Here is an 18,754-nt window from a genome sequence, read left to right on the forward strand (position 1 = left end):
ACAAATGAATGTTCTTTATCCGTATCTTGGGGGAATTCTTTAATACTGTGCAGTTAATGAAACAATTCGGCAATACTTCTTCCAAAAACCATCGCTCCCTCCTCTTCGTCTGATCTGATAATCAAAACATATCCTCTAATAACGAGACTGCTCTGATTTTAATTATCTTAACCCCTTGTCACCAGGAGTAAAGATTTCTCAGAGAGCAAACCCGACACAGGGCCTCCCCCTTTCTCAGAGGAGGACACCTACCTCCCTCACCCCAAGGGGTGAGGGTAATTGAATGGGCTGGCTTCTCGGGGCTCTGGGTGCTTTCTAATGTGTGTAACTTAGAATCTGCAACCTGAGCTAGGCAGAGAGACACTTATTAGGAAAATGTCACCTTGGCAACCCTATGCTCTTGTCCCAAGGAGCTCTGACCCCGCAGAGACGGTGACCAGCAACCAGCAAGAGTGAGACGGGACTCTCCTAACCAGCACAGGCGTTTCCTGGCTGCTTCTCCCTCTCCCATGGCCCTTTCTCCTCTGCGTTCTCTTCTCCTTTGGCTGTTTGCCAGCATTGGGGCTCCAGGTCACACAGTGGGGGCTACAACTGGGGTGCTATTTGTCAAAGGGTGCTGCGCCTTCTGACGAAACTCTGAGCTCTCTAGAGTGGCAGGTGGCCTTGCCGTGAGCGTCTGGCTGAGGGTCCTGGATCTTTGAGACAAATGCCCACATGCTTGTGGCAGTCACCTGGGGAGAGGGAGCCTTTCACAGGCAAGGGCTCTGTGGGCAGGATTCCTGGGTACTTTCCACCCACACAGCCTGCGGCACCACCCGTAGTCGAGTGCTCTCGCATGCTGAACCTGCCCATCTTTTTCCCACCAAGACTCCTTCCTTCCACCTGGACAGGTGAGCAGTGGTTCTGGAGGTTGCTCGTTGACCACCATCCCTGCCGGGGCTCTGCATGACCCAGCACAGTTCCGAGCGCATCTCCACACCTCCTGGTGCAGCCTCTGACCCTTAAGTAGACATGGCGGCAGGCTCTGAAGGGGGAGGTGTTTCTTCTTGCCCAATCTGACAAGTGCTCAAGCACAGCTCCTTTTGGAGAGGATGATTCTGTGTTGGTAATTAATGAAATAACCCCGCCGTCGTGATAAGGCTGCTATTTTTGATAACTCTGTTCGGTGGTTTTCTGTCGGAACATTCTCATACAGAGGCAGTATAATTAGACAGTCACCTGCATTAGGCTCGCGCCGGCAGAGAAAATAATGTCACCAATAGCTGCAATTTAAAGTGGGTATTTTTGAGGAAGGCTAGCTAAAGAGTGCCACTCCCCCGCAAGGAGAAGTCGCATTCTCTAAAGATGCTCTAAAGGTCACTTCTTCCCACTGAGGCGGAGGGCAGGTGTGTTGACATCACCTGGGGGTCTTTCCCAACTGTACATGCTCCCACCCACGCCCCCCCCACCTTCTCAGGCTCTGATGGGTCCCATGGAGCCACTGTGGGAGTCTGCTGTGTCCCTCAGGCACTGGGGTAGAAGACAGATGGTGGCCCTTCCTGGACTCACTGCTCCTGCCTGTGGAGGCTGCCCCTTGGGGCACATGGCCTCGTCACCCAGTGGTGTGGGCCTGACGCCTGATGCTCCAGCTGTTCTCCGCCCAGGATTCCCTCTACGAGGTTCTAGCCGTGGATACAGACCCCTCTTTTTAAAAAGGTCTATGACCAAGCCCCTTTGGACACTAGTCCTGCAAACGGACAGGAAGATGGTCATTGCTCAGGGAGGCCAGGCCCAGTGTCCATCCTGTGGCTGTGGAGGGGGACTTAGTCTGACACTGCGCACTTTAGCCACCATCAGCCAACGGGGTGACTGAGAAGAGAAGCCTCAACCTCAGAGTGGCACATGCTAGTTCTGACATCAAACATCACTGAGGGTCGCCCAGGGTCACTGAGATGGTGTCCAGAGCACATGACTCCACTGGCACTGTCCTCGCTGGGTCTTGAAGGCACAGAGCAGGTCTGAGGAAGGAAGGAGTGAGGAGGGAGTTGTGTGGGGCCCTGATGCAGAGGCAGGGGCTGCCTGCCTGTAGGGGGCGAGGCCCCAGGGGACCACCCTGGAGGCAATCCCAGAGTGCCATCTCAGAACCAAGGTGGCCTCTGGCCAGCTAGAGCAAGACATCAGCAGATTCCTGTAAAATCCTGTGAGCATCTCTGCAGTGCCTAGGGGAGCCCATCAGGGGCGGGAGTCTGGTGGGCTTCAGCACCCCGGCCCTGCTCCCCAAGTGAAGTGACCCTTGCAGCTCACACACAACCCAGCTTAGTAGCCACTTCCCCAACTGTGATGAGCACTATTGAGGTGGCCTGATGTTGAGCCAGGTCCCTCCTGCTCTGCAAGCAGTTGAGTCCTGTCTGCCCAGGGCCCAGGTCAGACCTGGGTCATGGCCACTGAAAGACAGCGGTGACCTGTCTGCTCTGCAGAGGCCCCTCCTCCACACTTCCTTGGCCCTGCTTCTCTGTCCACTCTAACCTGAGCCTCCAAGGGTCAGAGCAAGCCCTCCAATGTCACCCTCACTATCCCCACCATCTGGCTATGGCAGGGTGGCTCTCCCCTCCTCTTGTGTTCTGAGCACCCTCCACGGCACGCACAGCATCTGATGTGGTGTTCAGAAGGTTCCAGAAAGACAAGGTCTCACTATCCAGGCACCAGGCTGACCCTGGGCTTCTCACCTGGGGCCAGCATAGACAGAGCCCGATTGTACGCAACTGCTGCCTCTCCCCAGCAATCATGGGGGTGGGTTTTCCTAAGGAGAGGGCCTCCCTTCAGCTGGGAAAGGAGGTGCAGAGAGGCAATGTCCCCAAAGCAGGGGTATAGGCAAGGCCTACAGAGAGCCGAGCTCTGCTCCTATGTTGCAGACACCATCCCCCACAGTGGCCCCAGGGATGTGGCCTCTGTGCCCTTCTTACAGGGGTCTGATACACCACAGGCCTTTGCCAGTAGTCTCAAAGCACCCAGGACCATGTTTTCTGACTTGAGTGAGATACAAGTCTTTTAGAATTGCATGCCTCGCTCACTGCATGCCCAAGTACTTGGCACTTTAAATCAAGTTGCTTATGACTTATGTCTTAGCTGGGATTTTAGGATAGACAGTCCTAGCAGCTGAGGGGGCTGTTGAGCTCCTCTGTGTTCCTGGAATCGTGGATGGACTCAGCCACAGTGTGGACGAGATCGTGGGGAGCAGCAGGTCCTTCGAGTCCTAATCACTGTCCTTCAGAAGCCCCTGTCAGTTCTGCCTCTCCCCAGGTTGAGTCACGAAAGCTCACATGCAGCCCAAAGTCTGGCTCCTGAGCCCCCTGTGTCCACAGCCAGGCCCAGTTCTCCTAGTACCCTGACAGACATCACAGCTCAGCACTGCGGTACACTGGGGGCTGTGGGTGTTGTCCCTTGAGATGGCAGCACTAACTGGGAGCTGTGGCTCACTGCCACTGCCCCGCGTCACATCACAAGAAAGTATCCTACTACAAGTTGCTCACCTAGGAAGACAGCCAAGTTCAAAACAAGCAGTTCTACCCGATACCACTGTTCTCGAAACAGCAAAGCCCACTAGTTTAAAGAAGGGCTGTTTGTGCTTTCTTCTGGGAAGATACCGCAGTCCCCAGGTTCTCCTTCGGTGACCTTGGCCGTGGGCTGCCTCCGTTGCCTGTCTGCACTTAGTGGCCAGAGCTGCTGCGGGGCCGTGTGCTCCTCCTGCCTGGTCTGCCATAGCCCCGAGTCTGCAGCCCACCCCCTCCTCCAGGGTGGTCTTGAGTTTTGATGCCCAAGCAAGGTCTTGTCTAAGGAGACCGCCAGGTGGTCAGGTTGTAGGTGCTCTGTAGGCCAGGCAGCCTCCCCAGGCTTGTTTGCCCAAGATAAGAAATGCCATCAGAGGGTGGCAAGAGAGGTGCTGGGGCCTTCTTCACCAGCTGCCCCAGGCAGGCAGCAGAGATGTCAGTGGATACTCTTCAGCTCTTGACAGAACTGTCTAAAATGTGCACATTCCAGTCCTAACCTTTTGATCAGAACCAGTCACAGGTCTTTAGAGGAGACGTGCGGCCACACCTGCTGTGATCTGTGTGCCGGCAGTAACAGCCCCAGCATGAGTACCAGAGCTGCCACACTTGCCCTGTTCTCAGCCTGGGGAGGCCTCTGAAGTCCTTGTGTTGTTCCTGGTTTTTTTTTGTGAGAGGCTTATTAAGTTGCCCAGAGACACCCAGTTTATGCATGATGGGTGGGGGCTGCAGTCTCAGGCTGCAGAGTCAGTGCCCCTTCGCCTCCCTTCTTCTCTGTCCCTTCCACTCTCTGGCTCTGACCAGTGGCCAGTGTCCACATCTGGCCTTGGTGGGCTCCACTCTCTGCCACGTGTTTTGCTTCTCAGCCACACTGGATGTTCTCTGTGAGGGAGGGCTGTCACGTCAGTGCCTCCTGCCACTTGACTACAGTCAAGAGAATGGAATAATCACTTCTTTGGGAGCACCTTCTGAGAGTCTTTTGTGGGAAAATGAGTGCCTACTACCCCCCATTGGATTGTGACTGAGAAAACCATCATAATACATAAAGTTGGCGAGAAATCTTAAAGGGAACTAGGAGAGCAGTCTTATGCAACAGAAAACAAATGCGCAAGAGATTGTTGGCGAGGCAGCAGGAGACGGCGCAGTGGGTGTGGCTGCAGAGGCCTGCGTCCTCAGGACAGCCGCTCACTGTGGATTCCAGAAGGGCGTCCCAGATTCCTGAATGGTCTGAATTAAGGACAGCCTAAAGGAGCACCTAGAAACTCTGCAGACAGGAAGACACTGGCACCTCAGGAAGTGGAGTTCATGCCCCGGAAATGCATGGACTTGGAAATGCATGGACTGGCAGGGTTCTGCAGGGAGGCCAAAAGCACTTCGTAAATGGAAGCGCCCTCGACTGATCCACCCTATGCCAACAGCTGTTCCTAGCAAGAAAGCCTGGCAGGGCTGTGGGCACCACTATGCCTTGACAATGTGCTGTTCCCCCCCACCCCCGCAGGACCACGGGGACTGTGGGGTCCCTGGCAGGCCTCCCTGCAGGGCTCAGGTCTCCTCTCAGGGAAACCCCTGACCACCCAGAAAACAAGCATCCACTCCCCAAATCTCAACATCCAGGGCTCCAGAAGCACAAATGCTCTATTCCTAGTGCCTGCATGATATCAACGCTCCGCAGCAAAGAGCTTGTCTCTTGTTAGCAGGGGTCCCAGCCAAGGTGTCCCCAGCCACTGTGCACGCCAGCCAGCAGAGCACACTTGCTGAAAACACGCTGCTGTCTGAATGCTGGGCTCCCATCTGTGCCTCGGTTTGCTATTTCCTGGTATTTGGTCCAAAATAAAAGTCTCCTCATTCTGTTTTCCACCTCAGGGAAGCTTTTTCCTTTCACTCTCAGTTTTATGTCAGAACGATGGCACCCAGGCTGTCGGCCTCCGTGTGTGCGGGGTCGCCTCCTCACTCAGGGGCGTGTTCTACAGGAGTGTGCTCGTTGACTTCGTCTACCTACTTGCAGACGGGACCACTAATCAAATTCCTCTCTGTTTTCAGCAACTGGAAGAAAAGCTCAAAGGCCAGGCTGACTATGAGGAGGTGAAGAAAGAACTGAAGTGAGTATGGAAATGCCCATGGGCCTTCCCACACGGGGCTCGCTGGGACCCTTCGCTAACAGGTCACGCAGCGTCAGGCAGCTGCCCGCACATGGACCAGGGCTCTCCCTCTGCAGTGTCCTGGGCCTGGCGCTGTGGATGTTTGCACTGGGGCCACTCCTGGAATTCTGTGGCCTTTTTGTAAGGCTTGGTGCACGTAAAGTATTCAGTGGGCTCACATTCAGGGAAATACCACCTTCATAGAAATGATCACCCTGGAGTTTGTCTCACAAGTGTAAATCCCCTGAGCAGGCAGGTGAGGACGGGGATATTTTCCACTCAAAAGTGCACATGGCCTCCCGCCACCAGGGCCTCCTCCTCCCAGACTCCATCCCCCTCTGAGGCCTCAGCTGGGAGCTGGTCATCCCCCAGTGCTGATACCCACCCTCAAGCTCAGTTCCCTGCTCAGGCCAGCTCCTTCCTGGACCCTGGAGCTCCCAGGTCCTAGCCTACCCCAGCCTACAGCCCTTGGTGCCCACAGTTCTCTTGACCTTTCCCTTGGTTTCCACCATTCTCTCTCACGCAGTGCTGCAGGGAAGTTGCCACGGTATTCCCAGAGGCCTGCACAGATGTGTGGGTCTCACCGTTGTGTGGGGCCAGCTTCGGCAGCTCCAGGGTTCCTTGGCCTCCTCTGCTCTGCCCCAGCTGCTCCCTGATGGGCCTCTGCACAGGTGCCCTAATCCTCTGCCTCATGGACTGTGCCAGCCCCGTGCCAGAATCTCTCCTCCTCTCCTTGGGCTCCACCTCCCATCTCTCCAAGTGACCCCTCCACCTGGGCCTCTGTCCCCTCCTTACCCCGTCCTGCCTGCTCCTTGGTTCTGTCAGCCACTCTCTGTCTTGCAGACATTTTCAGTTTCTCCTTTATGTGGCCATCCCCCTATGTCCCCTGTTTTCTATCCATTCTATTCCCTCAGGCCTCTTTGACCTTCTCTTGGTCACACGTCCTCCAGGACTCTGCTGTTCCCCTGGGCTCCTGTACCAGCACAGGTGACCCTTCTCAGGCTGCAGAAAACCTCTACTGGCACCTCTGGATGGACCTTTTGACCCTCTGTGGTTCTAGCCCCAGCAGTACTGCACTGCCCCCACCCCATTTCGGCTCAGGGACACATTTGACATGGTTGACTTAAAAATATATATATATATTTTTTTTTTTAAAGAGAGAGTGAGAGAGGAGAGAGAGAGAGAGAATTTTTAATATTTATTTTTTAGTTATCGGCGGACACAACATCTTCGTTGGTATGTGGTGCTGAGGATCGAACCCGGGCCGCACGCATGCCAGGCGAGCGCGCTACCGCTTCAGCCACATCCCCAGCCCCATTAAAAATATATTTAAAAAAAAAAAAGAAGAAGAAAAGAAATTGGACCTTCTAGCTTTGAGCCAGTGTGTTGTGATGGCCTTGGCCAGTCCCTGCCCTCTCACCCTGGGATTTGGTCCTCCACCCCATCCTCTGGTACCGAGGCTCCTGGTCTGCCTGTCCATTCTCAGCAGCCCTCTGTTGCATCTGACCATGGCCCCCACCACTGCATCCGGGTCTGAAAGCTCCTCTTGGGGAACTTTTCTGCTGAAATGTGCTCTTGACCTCCCTCTTCCTGATAAACCAGGTGCCCTTGGACACAGGCCCAAGTCCCCTTCCCCTCCCTGTCCCAGCCCCACCTCCCACTGCCTCCACAGGCTGTGCCTTCTCTCCCGGGTCCACGCACGGGAGTGGCCTGTAAAACCTCCTGCTCCTCCAAGGCCCTTCTCCTCCTGCCAAGGCCCCCCTGCTTCTTGCCTGCACATTTCCTGGGGTGTATGTAGGTCAGGACTCAGAAAATTCTGACTTTCCACAGTGCCAGGCACACAACAGGTGATTGAGAAATATTTGTTGAATATAAACATAGAGATGTTCGTGTTTTCAGTACAGGTTGGGTATCCTTTGTTCGAATGCTTGAAACCAGAAGTATTCTGGATTTTGAACTCTGAAATATTTGTATATACATACTGAGATACCTTGGGCAGGAGACCCAAGTCTAAATGTGAAATTCATTTGTTTCTTATGCACCTTCTTTATGTAGCCCAAAGGTAATTTTATGCAATATTTTTAATAATTTTGTGCATGAAATTAAGTTCCACAGCATGGAATTTGCCACTTGGGGCACTCAAAGGGTTCTGGTTTTCCGACTTGGGATGTTCAGCCTGTATGAACTTACGGACTGGCTTAGCCTTTCATCACACGATCCTAGAAGATGTCAAACAAGGGGCAGATGTGTGACTGTGAGTGCCATGAAGCCCTCTGAGGACAGAGGAATGTGTCCTGGCCACTCGTGACCTGTGCTGTGTGACCCGAGGGATCCAGAATTCTTTTATTATTTTCAGTAACACAGGATAAAGTTACCAGCTGTCCCTCATCCCTGTGTTTGTTAATTACATGGCGAGGATCCCTGCAGAGGTACAGATGAACTAGGGGCTGACTCTTAACTGACCCATGGCCATGGCCAAGGATGGCCTCCAGGCTCCGTGCCCTGTGCCCTGATGGTAGCATCCTCCCACGTTCTGGTGTCTGGATGACAGTCTCGTGGAGCTTCAGATGGGCGGAAGCTGGGCTCATGGCTGCAGGATGCTGGAGGGGCCTGTGGACTCCCTGTATCCCTGCAAGTAGTGACCTCCCCAGTAGCCGGCCCACCCCAGCCGAGCACTTGGCAGCTCCCGTGGACCCCACAGACTCGCTTCCCCTTTCCTTCCTGGTCCTGGCAAAAAGAAAGGAATGGGAGAAACAGCAGTTCTGAGGGCCAGACCTCACTCAGCCCCAGCTTGTGGAGAGTCAGGAGCCCATGTGACCGCAGGGTCAGAGCTGCCCAGGACAGGGGAGTGGCAAGCCTCCCATCACCACACCTTTGCCTCTGGGCTCCTTCCCAGATCTGGGGGCTACAGAGGGGGTGCTCACCTGGCCTTTGAGCCATCTTGGTCTGTTTCCCCGGGTCTCCAGTGGCTGCCTGGCAAGGACATGGGCAGTAGTCAGTGGGTAGTGAGTTCCCCTCTCTAGCTTCCTTGGGAGAACTTTCTTTCCCTTTAAGCTTTACAAATACATTCCACTCGCAGCAGCAACGTGATGTCTGTATTAAACTTTAAAATCCTGCTCGGCACAGACCTGGTGTGACTCCATATGGAATGATTTACATGCTGGGCAAAAAAAGTTTCGCTAGCCAACTGCTAGTTGAATACTAGTTACTCTAGAGACATTATCAGATTAAATTCCTGCCAGGGACACTGTTCAAGCTGTCAGTTCCTTGTTCCTGGAGAGCAGGAGATGGTGGTGCTGATGCTCTCCAGTGTGGCAGATCAAAGGTCGGAGTAGAAAACAGTGTCTTGTCTTGCTCTTTCAGTATCCTGAAGTCCATGGAGTTCGCACCGGCTGAGGGAGCTGGGACACAGGTACGCCTCTCCATTCCTGCTCAGGACCCATGACACTGCACTGCGCCCCCCCCCATGTGAGGCCTCTCACTTACCCCCAGGAGTCATTCTTCAAGAAACTTCAGGCCACTGAAAACAGACAATCCTTAATTAAAAGGAGCAAGTTAGCACTTTGCAGACAGCTGACTGGTGCCAGTGCGGTGTGGTCTCACCTGGGTGGGCCCTGAGGACAGGGACAAGAAGCCCCCTGGGCGGCCCTGCGGTTCAGTAGTGGAGCACTGAGCAACCTGAGGCCTGAGATCCCTTCCCAGCACCCATAAGTCCACAAGTAAAACCACTTCAGGTTGAGCTGAAGATCAACCTCTAGTAGGTGGGCTCAGGTGCAGCCCCTGTGCACCACCCCAGAAGGTGTGGGGGCTGGGTGACAGCAGCAGCCTGTCATCTGTAGCCGCCTACAATTCACATAGTGAAGCTGGGTACCTCTGTTCATGCCTTAATCCAGCTGCTCAGGTGGCTGAGGCAGGAGGGTCTGAGCCAAGGCATTGAGGTTCAGCCATAGCAACACAGGGAGACCCTAAAAATTCATTTTTTAAAATTACAACATAAGTGGAATCTGGCTCCTAATTTCCAGAAGACAGCACACGTCATCATAGCTGGCACAAGAAAGTTGACGACTGCTTTCTGACAGTGGTTGTGCCCCAGTCCTGCTGATTGAGGCCCCAGCTTAGACTGTTGGAGTTTGGGGACAGAATAGAGAATGACTAATTGTCTAGAAGCCAGATGAGCCTAGGAAGAAAAACTGCCTCACCAAAAATTCACTCTTTCTTCAAGGGGGCGTGAAGGTGTTCAGCGCCCTTTGAACACCTTGAAAGGTGGGGATCCGTGGGGAGGGGGGGGCGGGTCCCGGGCCTCGGGAGACTGGCCCCGTGGTGAGCCCTGCTCTGCCCCGTCCAGGACGCAGCCAAGCCCCTGGAGGTGCTGCTGCTGGAGAAGAGCCGCTCCCTGCAGTCAGAGAACACGGCGCTGCGCGTCTCCAACAGCGACCTGAGCGGTAGGTGCGCGGGGCCTCACGTGCGGTGCTTGGTTCGCTTCCAGGGGTCGAGGAAGTCGAGGGTGACCGTGAGTCGGGGCTCATGCATGGCGGGGGCGCAGCCGGCTGAGGAGAGCCCCGCCTGAGCCCGTGTGTTGGGCATCCCCACCCTGCGACACACGAAGCGCGCGCACGGCGAGCTGCGGAGGGCAGCTGGGGTAGCGTTGCGAGATCTTGGAGGGGCGACCGAGGACGCTGCTTTCCGGTCTTTTCCTAGTGGTGCTGCGATCCGGTCAGGGCAGAATCGAGCGCGACCTCTCTCGGGGGTCTCCAGGGGCTGCTCAAAGGGCCACCCGCCCTCCTAGGCTCAGTGGCGCTTTTCTTCCTTTGTCAGGTTTTTCTTGGGGACGTGTCCCCCATCCTTAGCCTTTCTTTGCTGGTCCCAAAGTGGTGGCGTCACTGACTGTGCTTCTGGTTTGGCATCTGGTAAACCGTGTAAAGGTTCTGGGCTCCGATGCTATTGCGTTCTTACATGTGCGTGCCTTCGATCGAGTGGACTCGGTGCGGTGCATTCGCCTCAGAGCGCGGTGGGCGCGACCCCACTGTCCCCGAGTGTCAGTGTTTGCTGCTCCTCAGGCAGGGCCCTCGGGGTAGCGTGAGTGCGACCTGTCGACTTCCCTGTGTGTTACCGGCTCCTTGTCACTCTAGCAGTTTGAACTGTTGTCGAGGGGATTCTCCAGGCTGCAACGTACAAGAAAGGCGCAAACATGAATGCATGTGGCTTGTGTTGGGGGGCCGTGTTTGGCTGATTACAAATTCAATCGAAAACAAACCAACACACCTCATTGGCCCTTGTAAAATCTGCACTTTTTTTTTCCCTTTTGTGGGGCAAACTTTGCATTCTGGTCTTGGTTTTTTTTCCCTTTTGAATCCCCCATAATGCATTCTGTTTGCCCTTCCTTGTAGGGTCAGCCAGGAGAAAAGGGAAAGACCAGCCTGAGAGTCGGCGCCCTGGACCCTTGCCGGCCTCCCCTCCTCCTCAGTTGTCCCGCAACGCGGGGGAGCAGGCTTCCAATACTAATGGTACACACCAGTTCTCACCAGCGGGGTTAAGTCAAGACTTTTTCAGCTCATCCCTGGCAAGCCCCAGCCTGCCCCTGGCTTCTACAGGAAAATTTGCACTAAACTCTCTCCTCCAGCGGCAGCTCATGCAGTCCTTCTACTCCAAGGCCATGCAGGAAGCAGGAAGCACAAGCATGATTTTTTCAACAGGTCCATACAGCACAAACTCCATATCTTCCCAAAGTCCATTACAACAAAGCCCAGACGTAAATGGCATGGCCCCATCCCCCAGCCAGTCAGAAAGTGCTGGGAGCGTCTCCGAGGGCGAGGAGATAGACACTGCAGAAATCGCCCGACAGGTCAAAGAGCAGCTGATCAAGCACAATATCGGACAGCGCATTTTCGGACATTATGTCTTGGGACTGTCTCAAGGGTCCGTGAGTGAGATCCTGGCCCGGCCGAAGCCATGGAATAAGCTGACCGTCCGCGGCAAGGAGCCGTTCCACAAGATGAAGCAGTTCCTCTCAGACGAGCAGAACATCTTGGCTCTTCGCAGCATCCAAGGCAGACAAAGAGGTGAGAGCCGCCCTGGGGTTGGCGCCTGCGAGCGAGCCCGTCACGAGGCTGTGTGTGTGCGTGTGTGTCTGTGCGTGTGACAAACATCTGTGCATCACATCAGGTAAAACTCTTTGCAGAGGTACCATTTCCAGAGCTCAAGGGAGGACCGGCATGAGCTAAGCCATTAGACTGGGGAGAGCTGGCCTTGGAAACCGCTCAGCACCTTCTTAGTGAATTTAGTGTTCCGCTGCTACGTACTGGCCTGGAGGGAATTATGTTACAACATCCGGCAGCTTAGTGGCCTGGTCCAGTTGACCTTGGGCGCTGGGCTTCCACTGGGAGCAGCCCCTAGAGCCATCGAGCCCCATGGCAAACAGCCCCATAGCAGCAGCAGTGACCAGGCCCTGTCCTTGCAGCACTGGCTGTGAGTCCAGCCTATGGAAGCTGCCTCTCTCCTCTCCCTGCCCATCAGGGAGGATCTGTCCTGTGGTCACCTTATGTCCCATTAGTCATTTTTCTAGCACCATGACCAAAACATGCCTGCCAAGAGCAACATACTCAGCAGTTTTACTCAGACACCTTTCCTACCCTGCCCTTCATACAAAGATTAAAAACCAGTCTCATCCTAATAAGAGGAGTTCTTTCCCTCTTTAGGGACAGGAAGTCCCTGTGCCAATTCAACAGTGATACAAGGTGAGGACTTTATCAGCCTCATTTGAAACACCCTGACATGTAGACTCAACCAGAAGGGAGACAGTCCAAGCAATATCCATGTGCCCCACAAATGCCAAGCACCCTAGTGATGTTAACCAAGTGTCTCTGGACAGTGGCTGCAAGGCTCGGTCCTAGGCTAGTGGGTGATGTGCTTGGAGGCAGCTCTCCCTCCCTTAGGCCCTCTGGGTGGCAATACCTTGCCACTACTTAGGTCTGTCAGCTTCCTCTTGCAGGTGAGCAGTGGCCTCTATGGGCCAGTCAGCCAGGGAAGGGCCTGTTAGAAGTTTCTCGTAGCTCCCGAGTTGCACAGGAAGCCCAGAGCCCTCTCTTTAGCAACAGGCGGCTCAGATTTCATGTCACGCAGCCATATCGTCGACGCCACCATTCCCCTGATTGTTTTGTTCTTACCGCACTTGTTTTTCAACAGAGAATCCAGGCCAGAGCCTGAACAGACTATTTCAGGAAGTACCGAAACGAAGAAATGGGTCTGAAGGTATGTCGCAGGCAGGTGTTTCTCTTTGCAGTCAGTAACCTAGGAAGCAGCATGTCCTTAGCTGTGCATTTGGGTTAAAACTGTGCAGTGTCATTCTGGCCTGGAACCTGATGGAAAAACAGCTAGTAAGTATAAAACAAAGCACGGGTTCAGATGCCCAGCCCCCTCCTCCTGAGCTGCCTGTGCTCTACTGAGCCAGACCACGTGAGAAGGGGTGTCCCCAAGGTTAGTCCCCAAGCACCAGCCCCCCCTTGATTCTAATTCCACTGTGCCTGTTTTCTCAGAAGCAGGAGGAAAAGTAACAGTTACTGCTCTGAGAAAAATCAGGTGATCACATCGAGCCAGTACTGCTGCTTCCCGCAACTTTTAACTCAAATATGTCAAAGGTCCCATGTGGTGGACAGGTTCCGAATGCAGTTGGTTGTCCTGTGGGCCTGGGCAAGCCAACCCCCTCCTGGCTCCTGGGAGTCGAATAGTTAATGGGGCTTCATCCTGTGATGTTCTTGCTTTTCAATGGTATACTGTGGCGCTTCATGTAGAGTCAGGTGGTGAACAAGTAAAATGCCTGGGCAGCTTCCAGGGGACCTGTGGCCAGCCCCGGGCCTCAGCTGCCCAGGGCATCTGCGTGTGTGGCTGCTCTGTGAGCACCACCCTGTGACTGTAACAACATGGTCTTGTCCTTTAGGAATCTGCAGCCTTCTCTCCTTGTCTGTAAATTTCCAAAAAAGACAGTGTGTGGTCATAGATCCAAAAAATGTTCAAGTTCAGCCTTGTGGCTCTTCACCTGGTGCATCTGAATGATTGATGGAGGCTCAGCCTCCACCCTTTTCCCTCCTTCCCTGTTTGGGAAAAATAATACAGAGACCAAATATAGTCCCAAGCCAAAACAGTTGTTGGAGATGCTTTTAAATGACTCATGAAAATATTGCCTTAGAATATATCGTCTTTTTTTGTAGTGCTTTAAATGGTCTGTTCTCCCCTGGTACCACCCCCAGCTCCCCCACCCCCGGGCGACATCCAGCTCAGGTGATGTAGGAGCCCAGGAGGCAGGTTCGGCAGGAAGCCTCCTGCCCAGCGGCTGGGTACAGCTGTGAGGTCGCGCTCCTGCCAGTGCAGGCTGCGGGAGGCCACGCCTGCCTCCTCACGTCACCAGCCTCAGCTCGGGCCCGTTATCAGAATGATGTCTTCTTGCAGCTCTGATCTTGCACACAGAGTCTGGATCTGATGTCATTGCTGTGGCTTCTCCCCACAGGTAACATCACCACCCGCATCCGAGCCTCTGACACTGGTTCCGATGAAGCAATCAAGTCCATCCTGGAACAAGCCAAGAGGGAGCTTCAAGTACAGAAAACTGGTATGGTCCCGCTTCCTCGGCCCCCGTCTTCCCAGCTTAATTAAAAGACCCGTCTTGAGCGTCGTGGTCAGCAGTAATTCACTCTCTAAATAGTAGCCGGCATGTCTTCACGCATTTGGTGTATGCAGAGAGGAGCCGGTCAGCGGTCCATCAGGCGCCAGATTACCCCACTTCTTTTAATGTCATTCTCAAGAATGACTCAAGAAGTCCCTCTGGCCTAGAATCTGCTCAACTTAAACCGGCAGGCAGGCTGTGTCAGACTCCCTCTCCTCAGTGCAGGGTGGGCCTTGGTCACTGGTCCCTCCGTCACGCTGGAGCCAGTGCAGCTGAAGCAGAGTGGGCGACAAGAAGCCCTCCCAGCTGCAGACCTTGAGTGACTGACAGGAGCCACCGCCCCTGGGGTGGGGTCCACTCTGCCACCTGCCTCCAGACTGGGAGCCCGTGAAGTGTGTCCTCTGAGAGGACCAAGCCTGTTCCAGCTTCTCTCTGGCTGAGCCTTGAGTGTCAGGGAGGTGCTCCATGCTGCGACACAGGAGAGGAGGGAGTCCCCTTCCCATGCCACCCGTTCTGACCCATGAACCCCGCTCTGCAGAGCACCGCCCCCACAACCCGCCTCAGGGTCCCGCCAGGCTGAGCTGTGACAGCTGAGCATGGGCTCCCCCTCTGGCTCCTGGCCTGGTCACTCAGCCTTCCTCTCCACAGCACATTCAGCTCAGTGCTCCCTGAGGCCCAGGCCCGGGCTGGGCATGTCCCCTGCCTTCTGCTCAAGCAGAGTCCTCAGAACCCCAAGGACAAATGTTGTCATCTCATTGTTCCTGATTAAGCTCAGCCTCAGTTAAAATGGATTGCCCAAGTTCATCAGAGGACAACTTGATGGAAACTGGTTTCTCAAGTCCAGTGCCATCCGCCTTCTGCTAAAGGCCCCAGAGAGAGAGGACACCATCCTGGCAGTGGATGAAACTTTCAGTCCAGCATAGACCTTGCTCTGGCCAGAGTGGAGCCGGGAGCCTGTGTCACTACAGTAGCTAGAGGGCCAGGGTCTTCAGCAGGGCAATATCACAGGGCCAAGAGGAAAGAAGGCCCAGGGCACAGTGGGCACCCTTCATCACCCACTCCTCCCCACCCCACAGTCCCTTCATCTGTGGTGCCATATGGCCCTCCTGAGCTGGAGAAGGGCCATCTCACAGGTCAGGAGTTGTCGCTGGCCAGGCGCAGTGGTGCCCACCTGTAATCCCAGCTATTTGGGAGGCTGAGGCAGGAGGATCACAAGTTTGAGGTCAGCCTGGGCAACATCACAAGACCCTGTCTGAAAAATTTTTAAATTAGGCACTGTTGTAGTTTAGTGTCAGGATGTGTGCCCGGCATGCACAAGTCCCTGGGCTCAGGACCAAAGAAAGATATCCTTACAGTTACTTTGACATCCTTAGGCTTCCTTTAAAGCAGAAAGGATTACTCCCTTCAAAGCTATTAGGATTCCTCTCCTAGACGTGAAGGTGCGTGATTCAGGGAACATGGGACAGAGCCAGGGACCTCCTGAAGAGCACCCTGTCCAATGGCTCTCAGCCAGCACTGCCACCCACAGTCCCCGGGAGCCAATGGTCTGCAGACACTGGGCCGGCCCCACACCTGCTCCCACCAGACACCAGGAGCAGCCCAGGCACACACATTTTAGGGAGCCCGAGTTGGTCGTCCATTTGGTCCATCGGCCATTCCACACACACGTTGAGGCCCACTGATGCCTTAGGACTTCTCCAGGTTTCTGGGCCAGCAACTTCCCCTGAAATGCACTGCCACCCCCGCCCACTGCCCCTTGGTGAGGTTCACGGCTGTGGCCACTGACCTCTGGGAGACCCTGGTCCTGGCTACAGTCGCAGCAGCCGTGCGTCTGGAGTTGGACAGACCCCAAGACCCGTGGGACAGCTCCAGAGAGTTCATGTCAAGTTTAAGATTCCCCAAGAGAAGGAGCCCAGAAGGGCATGTCCCCAAGTGTCTCAGGCTTCCCCCTTGGTCACACTGTGGTAGGAACTCCAGCTGTGTGTGGCAGAGGCCAGCAGGCGGTGGAGCCAGAGTGCCGGTCTTGGATGAGATACACAGACGTCACACTAACCCGAGGGTGTGGGGAACGTGGCCGTGTGGTCCCACTGTGTGGGCGCTGGGTGGGGGTCAGAGGAGTGACGGCAGAGCCGGGGCAGGCCACCACAACTTCACCCCTGTGCTTGCCTCGCCCAGCAGAGCCAGCCCAGCCGTCTTCCGCATCCAGCAGTGGGAACTCTGACGATGCCATCCGCTCCATCCTGCAGCAAGCCCGCCGGGAAATGGAGGCCCAGCAGGCCGCCCTAGACCCTGCCTTAAAACCAGCGCCGCTGTCCCAGCCTGACCTCGCCCTCCTGACCCCCAAGCTCCTGTCGGCCGCGCCCATGCCCACCGTGCCCGGTTACTCTCCTCTCGCCATCTCCCTGAAGAAGACGCCCACCACCCCCGAGGCCAGTGCCCCGGCCCTGCCCAGTGCCCCAGCCCTCAAAAAGGAGGCCCAGGATGTGCCCGGGCTGGACCCTCAGGGAGCAGCTGACGCTGCACAAGGGGTCCTGAGGCACGTGAAGAGCGAACTGGGCCGCAGCAGCGGGTGGAAGGACCACTGGTGGAGCCCAGTGCAGCCTGAGAGGAGAAACCCCCCTTCCTCCGAGGAGCCAAAGGCCGAAGAAGCTGGGGGCGGGAGAGAAAGGGTCAGCGGCCAGCCCAGGGCCGAGCGCAGCCAGCTCCCAGGACCTTCGTCATCATCAGAGTGCTGGAAAGAGTGGCCAAGTGCCGAGTCCCCGTACTCCCAGAGCTCAGAGCTGAGCGTCGCCGGAGCCAGCCGCAGCGAAACACCCCAGAACAGCCCCCTGCCATCCTCCCCAATCGTGCCCATGGCAAAGCCCGCGAAGCCCTCAGTCCCTCCGCTGACCCCTGAGCAGTACGAGGTCTACATGTACCAGGAGGTGGACACCATCGAGCTCACCCGGCAGGTCAAGGAGAAGCTGGCCAAGAATGGCATCTGCCAAAGGATCTTCGGGGAGAAGGTAAGGAATTCCACTGGAACCGGGTTCCCATTCCTTCTTGTGGCTCAGGACTAGTGCCCACCCTAGAGGATGGCCACCACTATCTTAATTGACCACACACCATGTGCTTCCCACTCGAACCACAGAAGCCAGCTAGCAGCTGTTCCTTGCCTGGGTTCCACGTGCCGAGCCCTGTTGTGGCCAGGTCTGGGCTCGGCCTCACTGTACCCTCCTCTGGGCCTCTCACTACTCCGGGGGTGGGTGGAAGTACAGAGCTAAGGCTTGCGGAAGGTAGTACCTCCCCAAGCTGGCAGGAGAAAATCTAGACCCAGCCTCCACTGCCAGGTGGAGCCAGGTGGCACCTTTGCAGGCTATTTTGACTTAAACAAGGTCTGATCTGGGCAGGTCACACAGAGGGCCAACAGCCTGCAGAGAGCCTCAGCGGACTTAATAGAGAAACCTGCATGAAGCGTAGGTCTTCCTTTCTGCTGCAGCTTGAAAGGCACTTGGGTACCGTCCTGCCAGGGACAACTTGCCCAAGAATACACCCCTGTGGGGGCACCAACAAACTGCCAGGGCCTGCCCTTATTTCCACATTGTTCCTCCCTGGTTCGTGGAAATGGGATCATCTGTGAATGGGCTTCTAGACCTTTCTGTTCTTGGCACCACCCTGGTGACAGAATCTGGATGGTGGGGATTTACCACCATCTGTAGCAGCAGCTTAGATCAGGTAGTGATGGAGTGCTGGCCACAGCTGGCCGCCCCGCCCACCCCACCTTGCCTTCAGCCCACGGGTTGCAGGGTATCACACTGTCTGTCCCTACAACAGCTGAGAGTGAACTCTTCACCCTGATTTTGCAAAGGTGATGGGGACACATGGAAATGGGGATGGGAATCCAAAGTCCCTGGAGATTTCTAGTTCAGTGTTGTAAAAATATCGTTCAAGAACATTTAAATAGACATTTGTGCTCAAGCCTTAAATTTAGCAGAGACTTAATGGTGTGGGGCTTGTTTGGCCCATGAGTGCAGTTTATTCTGGAACTTGAGAACTTTTTGAAAGAATGATGGGATGCAGCCCCTGAATATCCCTGGGCTGCATCTGTGTCCTGGGGGGGTGTGGTGCCCATGCATATGTATGGCCATATGGGAGCAGAAGACTCGGTGTGTGCTGGCTCATCCATCGTCTGCCACGAGTGTCCCTCCCACACCGGCTCCCCGGCCCCGCCGACTCACCTCTGTCCCGACCAGTGAGCAGGGTGTGACGAGGGAGACTGGCCCTTTCTAAGTGCCATCCCGGCTCGGCATTAACAAAGCAGCCTGCCTTCCCTGTCCCTCCAGCACCCCCACTCCTGCCTCTCAGGCCCTCTGCCCAGTACCCTGCTTTTCCTGTGGCCCCCAGAGAGCCTTCTTTCCAGTGCTTCCTCCTGTGTTGGGGGACAAGCCTCCCATCCC

General features: G+C 55.3%; 1 protein-coding gene across 17 annotated transcripts in view; it reads left to right on the plus strand.

Moving 5' to 3' along the window:
- The window catches only part of Cux1 (cut like homeobox 1), a 311,626-nt gene that overhangs the window by 237,405 nt on the left and 55,467 nt on the right, over positions 1 to 18,754 (plus strand). For 5 of the 17 annotated variants that reach the window (XM_078023848.1, XM_078023847.1, XM_078023846.1 and 2 more), the window contains 3 exons: positions 5,565 to 5,623; positions 9,026 to 9,074; positions 10,008 to 10,104. In XM_078023848.1, the coding sequence (XP_077879974.1) occupies positions 5,565 to 5,623; positions 9,026 to 9,074; positions 10,008 to 10,104 (205 nt within the window). Of the gene's footprint in view, positions 1 to 5,564; positions 5,624 to 9,025; positions 9,075 to 10,007; positions 10,105 to 11,049; positions 11,722 to 12,844; positions 12,911 to 14,162; positions 14,265 to 16,493; positions 17,324 to 18,754 lie in introns of all 17 variants that reach the window. The other 12 variants (XM_078023844.1, XM_078023841.1, XM_078023842.1 and 9 more) reach the window with 6 other exon arrangements.

This window comes from Ictidomys tridecemlineatus, chromosome 10 (assembly GCF_052094955.1).
Source record: "Ictidomys tridecemlineatus isolate mIctTri1 chromosome 10, mIctTri1.hap1, whole genome shotgun sequence".
NCBI lineage: Eukaryota > Metazoa > Chordata > Mammalia > Rodentia > Sciuridae > Ictidomys > Ictidomys tridecemlineatus.